The sequence below is a fragment of the Strongylocentrotus purpuratus genome, unplaced genomic scaffold (assembly GCF_000002235.5).
Source record: "Strongylocentrotus purpuratus isolate Spur 01 unplaced genomic scaffold, Spur_5.0 spur5_scaffold_16, whole genome shotgun sequence".
In the NCBI taxonomy this organism is placed as follows: Eukaryota; Metazoa; Echinodermata; class Echinoidea; order Camarodonta; family Strongylocentrotidae; genus Strongylocentrotus; species Strongylocentrotus purpuratus.
Genome location: NW_022145601.1, coordinates 33,100,019 through 33,109,048, shown reverse-complemented (window position 1 = coordinate 33,109,048; position 9,030 = coordinate 33,100,019). Strand labels below are relative to the sequence as shown.

Sequence of the window (9,030 nt, the reverse complement as noted above, 5' to 3'; positions counted from 1 at the left end):
TTGGATGGTGAATTATTGGAAAAAAAAGGATAGCACAACATTCCTTGGTGTTTTGATCAATGAATATCTGAGATGGAATAATCATGAGCAATATATTTCTAATACTATTTCACGTAATATTAGTATTCTCTGTAAATTGAAATATTATCTCCCTTCAAATATCTTGTTTATGTTATATAAGTCATTAATATTGCCTTATATTTCATATTGTAACATTATATGGGCAAATTCGAAAAGCAACGTTGACGCCATTTTACTGTTGCAAAATAAAGCCATGCGTATATGTACCGATTCTTCCTATCGCGACCACACCAATCCCTTGTTTTCAAAACTAAAAACTCTATAAGCTGATGATATGAATATTCTACAAATAGCACTTATCATGTTTCGCTTACAAAATGGTCTACTACCTTCATACTTTCCCCCATTATTTAATTTGAATAAAACCATCCACTCTTACCCTACAAGGCAAACTGAACAATTCAATTTAAGAAATCCAAAAACCGCATTGGCTCTCAAATCCATTAGACACGCCGGCCCAGATATCTGGAACTCTCTGCCCATTGTAATAAGAAACCTTAGGACATATTGATCCTGTCGTGTGTAATTGTACTGTATTCATGTTCGTGTGTACATTGAATGTATATTCAACAATGATGTGTAATCGCCCATGACCTAGCATCGTTCAGCCATTCATGAATGAAACTGCATTCAATCAGCAGATGTATGAGATTTATTGTATTATTACCAACGCTCCTTCTCTCCCCTTTCCTTTTCTTCTCTGCTAGTCTCTCTTTTTTTTTTTCCATTGTATCTAAGTTGAGGGCTGCGGGCACGTCAAGCTACTCTGCTTATTTCTGTAGCCCTCCTGCATCTAATGTATGTTTAATGCATTCAATATATTTGTTTAATTTCGTTTATTAGCTGTATAAAATTATATACACTTTATATTGTATCAAACCATATTATGTTCATTAAAATGTATGATGAAAAAAAGAAAAAAGATGCAGAAACCAATAAATCAAATCAAATCAAATCAAATCTGTGAAATTTAAACGTTAGCAGTGTCCTAATATTCAAATTATGCAAGAAAACCTGTTTACTTCCCAGACTTCACTGTCAGACACTATTGCGTGACTTTCTGGCTTTTTAAAATCTTTGGTAATAACATATTAAATAAAGAGAGCTGTAAAAGGTACATGAGCATTTGTCTACATCAATAACACACTTCTTGTAATGGCCAAAATTAAACTAATTGAATATTTGCGCAGTATAAAAGTACGAACATTCGGTACAATGGTATGGAAATCAGACTATTACTGGCTCTAAAGCTCTTGATTCGACAACTAATAGTCGTTATTTTCCCACTTAAAGACATTTTCAAGCATTCCCTTCTTTTTAGGGAAGTTCTAAATTAGCATTATCTTTCAAATGCCGTCGAATTCAACCTTTTTTTTTTTTTGGGGGGGGGGTCTACAAATGGTACCTTTAATATGTAGATATTTTTTATTTATAAGACGTTTTTTTTAAAAAGAAAGACGATCATTGCTTTATTGAATTTGGTAAGGGGTTCCGAATATCTAGGCCATGATGGCTCATTGACTTTTGTGCTAGAATTATTTTAGGATTTTTAAAGTGGGATATGTGTGAACGTTTGAGTTTAAACTTTAAATGTTGTGAAATAGGGATGGGCATTGATTGTGAGAATATTTATGTATGAAAATGATTGTCTGAAAAATATGAAACTGTTGTATTTTTCATGTTTTTAAACAATGAAAAAAAGACTCCGTATTAATTTTTTTTTTTAAATTAGTAACCATGCGAATCGCTCCTTTTAAGGCAAAAACAGGGAATTAATTTTTGTTATGCCTGTATAAAATAGTTGCATTTAATTAGTCAAAACGGAATTAATTATTGCACAGTTAATGTGGCTAGGTAGGACAAACATTATGGCTCGTTCTACCTAACAACACGGCTGTATGCAACTTCCACGTTAACCATTGACCATTGTCATACAAATAAATTTCTTAACAGGTGAATGAAGTAATTTGTATTGAGATACGTACCAAAATTCGTACATTAAATAGGGTTACATTACGAAAATGGCCTTCTTATTCGTAAAATCTAGCTATGAGGCTAGTTTGCAGGAAGAAACCCTTGACAGTCATAATGCGAACAGAGAGTCTGATCTACTAGACTATGCAGACTGTATTCCTTATGTCACCATGGTTACTGTAGCTAGGAAGCTGCTCATATTTGTTATTTTTTTGCTCTTCTTCTTTCTCTTGTTGCTGTCGTTGTTCTTCTCCTGATTCTTCTTCTTCCTGTTGTTGTTTTTCATGTTCTGTTTGTTCTTCATGTTCTTCTTCTTACTCCTCTTTATATTATTATAGATAGGATTGCTGCTTTTATTATCATTGTAATTACTGTTGATATTGTTATTATTATCATTTTCTATCATAATTTTCATAATTATTACTATTATTGTTATTATTATTATTATTATTATTATTATTATTATCATTATTATTATTGTAAGGGCAACTATTGAACAAACTCAGAAACTGGCAAAGTATAAGCTTGAGTTTAAAGGGCCATCCAAACCTTGTCATAAATTCATTCGTATGAAAGCACATAATTAAGATAAACAGAATGGCAAAAGTTTGAAATAATTTGGACCGATAATAAGAGGGTTATGAATGATTCAAGACGTTATAGACGTGTATGATGTGTATACAGTCTTTGCATCCAGACTACTATTGCGCCGGGGAATCCCAACTCGACGGCACCCAACACCATTTTGCTCCTATTCATGTACGTATTATAATCCTTTTCTCCTGACGCCATTACTGGTGGAAGATCCTCATTCAGATCAATACTACATGCCGCGATGACAATGTAGGCCAATGCTGGACGTATGTTATCACCAGTCATAACGACAACAGGTGTTGACAACAAAATGCAATAATCTGCTGAAAATTTGAGTAGTTTATTGTGTTTTACAAGATGGAGAATGATCAGACGCAAAACAACCAGCATGGTACTGCCCCTAACTACAGGGCACGGCCTGGTGTTGTGTCTAGCATCATCATAATTGTCTCCAATGTGTTAGCAGTAGCCTTTAGTTTTGCCAGTGATCAATCAAGAGATGATGTAAAATGGTCTTCTGGCATTCCCGGTTTTATGGTAAGTAACTGTTTTCTCGACATTGAGAAACATATTTTTTATTAAGTAGTCATTATAAACAAATCGAACTCATTCAGTTTAGAGTATAATCTTGCTAATCAGCCAAATGCCAAATGCCAAAATGCCAAATGCCAAACAACATGATACAACATGTGAGTCGTCAATCTACGTTTTTCTCTCAGAATTTTACCAATTTTACCAGTTTTACACTCTCTTGCCAGCAATCTTTTGCTAGTAATGTGGAGGTATTACTCTATAGCAGCAGCAAGCATCCTTGTAGATATATACTTGGACTATTAAGTGGTAAAATTTAGAGTTTGGTTTGCTTCAGCAGGAACTGGAATTGGATATCTGGCTTTGTATTGTCCCATCTATATACATTAGTGTAAGTACAGAACTGCATTGTCTGCTTTGTACTATCCTGTATTACTATCACTGAGTATTACTGTCATTCTTTTCAACGATATTCAACTATCACCATGTCTGTTGCAAATGCATTTGACTTGCTGGAGGTGGAAGGTGTTCGCGATGGGGACGTGTCATTTAGACTTGATGATGTAGTACAGGGTGCGATGGAGCACATTCCTGAAGGGGGCATTAACCGGCAGCTAGTGGGAGATGTTGTCAAAGCGGTGGTTGCTGCATTGCTACCCGTGATGCAGTCGATAGCTGCACAGGTGTCTCCCAAGGTTTCGGTGCAGAAGGTGCAGGCATCCCTGCAGAAGCATGATGTGCGGCTCGATGAGATGGAGCAGTACTCCAGAAGGGACAACATCGTGCTGCGGGGGGTGCCGGAGAAGGAAGGGGAGAACACCAATGATGTCGTCATCGAGGTGTCGGCGTCTACTGGCATTAAGGTGGTGGGGGCTGACATCAGCACCAGCCATAGGATTGGACGCCCCCAGCCAAACAGGTCAAGGCCAATCGTCGCCAGATTTGTCCGCCGGGATCTGCGGACTGACATCCTCCGCAACAAGAGGAAGTTGAGGGACTCTCAACACAAAGACATTATGGTGTCCGAGCACTTGGCACCTGGCCGTGCCAAGTTACTACACGCCGTCAAGCAGGACGACCAGGTGGAGAGGGTGTGGACAATTGACGGAAAGGTGCACTGTATCCTGAAAGGTGACCCCAGGAAACAAATTATCCATGGACCGGATGACCTTTTCCGTCGGCTAGGCTGGTCAGAAGACCGATTGAAACAGTCTGGCCTGTTTACTGAAGTCTCCAGCTAGGAAGTATTCGGCCCTCTCTCAAATCTTTCAAATCTTTCAAATCTTTCAAATCTTTCAAATCTTTCAAATCTTTCAAATCTTTCAAATCTTTCAATGCTCAGCCTTAATGTTAATGGTTTAAAGAGTAAACTTGACACTGGACTTTTGGATTTATACTCCAAAAATTTTGATATAATATGTCTCACTGAAACAAAAACAGATACACCCGATCTTTTAAATACTTACTTGTCCGAATATAAATGTCATAGCATGCAAAAGAGCTCGAATAAGCAGCAGTATGGTGGTTTTCATGGTATGTGTATTTTAATGAAAAATTCTATTTTTGAGTGTTCTACACGAATTAAGCCTACTCTCTCAGAATCTGTCATATGGGTGAAGGTCGGGAGTGAGCTTCTAGGCTTTCCGTTTATTCTTGGTGCTATTTATCTCCCATGTGAGGGATCCATTCATTATTCTCATGAAGTGTTTGATGATTTATGTAATGACATCGTTGATATTAAAAGTAAACATAATGCACCATTTTGTTTATTAGGGGACTTTAATGCCAGAACAGGGATGCTTGATGATTTTTTGGATGTAGATGATTTTGTGGACCAGTCCAGCCTAGGAGCTTGTGATGGTGACTTGGATATGTATGATACCGATATTTTTAATTCTCGTTCTAATAATGATACAGTTGTTAATAATAATGGCAAGAAAGTTATTGAGATGTGCCAAAGTTTTGATTTAAGAATTGTGAATGGTAGAGCAGGTAGTGATCACACTATTGGAAAGTATACCTGTTTTAATAATGGTGGCCGTAGCACTGTTGATTATGCTATTATGTCAAAACGATTATTTCCATTAGTAGAAGATTTTAATGTTGATATTTTTGATAGATGTTTGTCTGATGTACATTGCCCTATTATGCTGACCTTGCAATCTGAAGATATTTTGAACAGTGATTCATTGAGAAATGAAAGTAGGGAAGCACGCACAGGGCCAGACAAGCCAAATTATCTTGCCTTTCAATGGAATAGTAATAGTATGTTAGACTTTAAGCAGCATACTAAAGATTATAGCGAGGTAATGCATAAATATGTAGATCAACTTGAAGCTGATGTTAATCAGGAAGGTATTGATATTTTTTATTCACATTTGTGCGATATGTTTTTGAGTACGGCAAAGGAAGTTGGAGTGTGTAAATTAAAGCATCATAAAAAAGATGGAAGTAAATCAGGTAACAGTCAGAGTAAGCAAAGTCAACAGCCATGGTTTGATACTGAATGTAGAGATGCTCGGAAGGAATATTTGAATGTTAAAAATAGATGGAAGAGGAAGGTAAAATTGATGAGGAACTCTGATGTTCCTGTTGATTCAAGTAATTATGATAGTGCAGGGAAATCTTATAGGAATTTGTTACGTTGTAAAAAGAGGTTATATTTTCAGGACTTGAATAAATCATTACGTTCATTGCGGACAAAAAATCCCAAGGAATATTGGCAGCTACTGAATGGTAAAAATGAACGTAAGGAGAAAGATATTGGAAATGTTTCATTAAAGGATTTTTTAAATCATTTTAGTCGTCTAAGTTATAAGGAGGTTGATGAGCCAGAACCCCCAATTGTTATGCAAGAGTTATCTCAGGAAAATGTTTGTCTCGATGTTCCTATTACTTTGAAGGAAGTTGACATGATGATTAAGAAGCTTAAAAATACTAAAGCTTGTGGAAGGGACTCTATTAGAAATGAGTTCCTTAAAAGTTGCCCCCTGGAGATTCTTCAGGTTGTAGTTAAGTTCTTTAATGTTGTATTGAATTCTGGTATTGTTCCAACAGAATGGTGTATTGGGATAATTATTCCTATATTTAAGAATAAGGGAGAGAATACAAACCCTGATAATTATAGAGGCATTACTTTGTTGAGTTGCTTAGGTAAGCTGTTCACATCAATTTTGAACTATAGGATCACTCAGTTTTTTGAGGATGAGAGTTTGTTAGGAGAAGAGCAAGCTGGCTTCCGGTCCAACTATTCAATCACAGATAATGTATATGTTTTAAAGTCTATTATTGATGTTTATTTAAAGAATTCTAAACGCCTTTATTGTGCATTCATTGACTATAAGAAAGCCTTTGATTTGGTTGACCGTGCAGCATTGTGGGTTAAAATGTTTAGAATGGGAGTAAAAGGCAAGATTTTTAATGTTATAAGGAACATGTACAGGTGTGCAAAATCATGTGTTGCTAATGAGGGAGATATGTCCAGTTTATTTACATGCAATATTGGAGTGCGTCAAGGTGAAAACCTCTCACCTCTCTTGTTTGCTATTTATTTGAACGATTTCCAACAATCTATAGGAAACTCGTACAAGGGCTTAGAATTTTTGAATACTATTATTAAAAATAAGTTGCCTTTTGATGGTATTGAAATATATAAGGAGTTATCTTCTTTGTTATATGCTGATGACACAATTATTCTAGCAGAAACTCCTGAAGAGTTGCAAAAAGCCCTAAACGCAGTGAAAGATTATTGTGATACTTGGCACTTAACTGTTAATGCCAGCAAAACAAAAATTGTTGTTTTTTCACGTGGGAAAGTTAGAAGAATGCCAGAATTTGTTTATGATGGTGGTGTACTGGAAGTTGTTTATGACTTTGTATAATTAGGAGTGACGTTTAATTATAATGGTAACTTTAAAAAAGCAATTGCTAAACAGGTCACACAAGCTCGAAAGGCAATGTATAGTATGTTAGTAAAGGCAAAAAGGTTGCATTTATCTGTTGATACACAATGTCATTTATTTGATCACTTAGTTTTGCCAATTCTATTATATGGTGCTGAGGTCTGGGGCTATGAGTGTATAGATCAACTTGAAGTTTTCCAAAGAAAATTTTTAAGAACGATATTGTTTGTAAATAAGTGCACACCTGACTGCATGGTTTATGGTGAAACTGGACGTGGTAAAATACTCGATAAAATTAAGTGTAGGATGATTGGATATTGGGTTAGATTAGTTAAAGGGAAGCAATCAAAATATTCATTGATTCTTTTTAAGTTTCTGTTGCAGTTGCAAAGTGAAGGACAAAGTTTAGTTAATATAAAGTCACAATGGGTCGAGTTTCTTACAGACAGTTTTGACTATGCAGGACTTGGGAACGTCTGGCGAGCTCAAGGAGAAGGATATAGTGCTGCCTGGATTATGAATACTATGAAAACCAGGCTTTCTGACATGTCTATTCAGGAATGGAGCGCAGCTACCTGGTCAAATCGTATTTGCACGAACTATAGGATGTTTAAGAATGAGTTGGTTTATGAAAAATACCTGCAGATATTATGTCAGAAGGAAGCAATAACTTTAAGTAAATTTAGATGCAGAACACATAGATTACCAGTTAATAAAGGTAGATTTGATGCAAATGTAGTAGATGATTTGCAATGCCCACTCTGTTCACCAACAGATATTGGTGATGAATTTCATTATATTTTTGTATGTCCATTCTTTCAAAATGAAAGAAAAATGTATATACCAAATAACTTGTGTGGTAGTAGCTTAAGACCAAGTGCATTGCACATGGATAAGGTTTTTAATACAGTTCACGCTTGCCAGCTAAAGAAATTAGCCAAATTTGTTAGAATTATTATGTCATATTTTTCAAAAGATTCAAGGGTAGATGGTAATACCGTAAATGATAGCTCACAAATAAGCAATGTTGTTAGGCACACTCGTAGCGGTAGGAGGGTGAATTGCCCAGTTCGCCTTGATTTGTAAATATGTTTATTTGTTCATATTATCACATGCTTATCATTGTTCATATTATCATATGTTTTTTATTGTTCATATTATCACATGTTTATTATTGTTCATATTATCACATGTTTGTCTTAGTTTATATTATCTTATTATGTTAATCAATTTTCATGTTATCACATGTTTATCATTGTTATACTATTGTTATATTGATACTATGTTGTAAATATGTTTGTACTCTCATACCCCGAGAGGGGGTCGATAGAGTCAATAAAATCTTACAATCTTACAAACCTGATCTTTTATAATTAAAATAAAAAGACAACAAACATCTCCTGATAATTATGTTAGTATTATAGCTTTGCCATTCTGATTCTAATACATGTATTACTAAACGATTGTGAATATGATTGTTAATACCTTAGAAAATCAACGTATTTAATAGGCTTGTGCGCCACATATTGAAATGTGTAAAAGTGACAATGACAATTACACATAACATCATCCCTATTTTTATTTATGTAGCCTATAAGCAGTGCTGTTAGATGTTGATATTCCCTTTACCCTAAAAGAGTCGGAGTTAAAATCGCCAGACACACACCGCGATATGCTTGAGGATGGTGTTTTTTATTTAATTTTTTATTCAAGGTGAATACAAAATTAAACTAGTTGTTTTTTATTTGTGGGAAGTACCCCCTACCCTAGCCCCCGCTGCGTACAGTCGTGGTTCAGTGACAAAGCAATGGCCTAGTAACTGTGAAGCCCCAGTATAAAAACCGTGTCGATGTGCTTTATTAGTGCCATTTTGTGGGGCATTAATCCTCATTACTGTCATTTATGACTTAAGGGCGTATTTCCCCTAGTTGATAGGCATAATAGCATA

The 9,030-nt window shown here is 35.5% G+C and overlaps 1 protein-coding gene across 2 annotated transcripts; it reads left to right on the top strand.

Moving 5' to 3' along the window:
• The first annotated feature begins 3,337 nt into the window (after positions 1–3,337).
• Positions 3,338–7,195, top strand: LOC105438737. 2 transcript variants are annotated; one of them, XM_030987314.1, is made up of 3 exons: positions 3,338–4,326; positions 4,402–4,463; positions 4,509–4,529. In XM_030987314.1, exons 1-2 carry the CDS (start codon positions 3,666–3,668, stop codon positions 4,419–4,421), a joined length of 681 nt encoding a protein of 226 aa, XP_030843174.1. In that variant the 5' UTR covers positions 3,338–3,665; the 3' UTR covers positions 4,422–4,463; positions 4,509–4,529. The 2 variants fall into 2 exon arrangements, with proteins under 2 accessions (XP_030843174.1, XP_030843173.1); XM_030987313.1 differs by having other exon boundaries at positions 3,339–4,326; positions 4,402–7,195.
• The last annotated feature ends 1,835 nt before the right edge of the window (positions 7,196–9,030 follow it).

Coding starts and splice junctions, on each gene's coding strand:
- LOC105438737 (XM_030987313.1), top strand. CDS start 3,666: ATGTCTGTTGCAAATGCATTTGACTTGCTGGAGGTGGAAGGTGTTCGC. Junction 4,327..4,401: donor GAAAGGTGACCCCAGGAAAC/AAATTATCCATG, acceptor AGTCTGGCCTGT/TTACTGAAGTCTCCAGCTAG.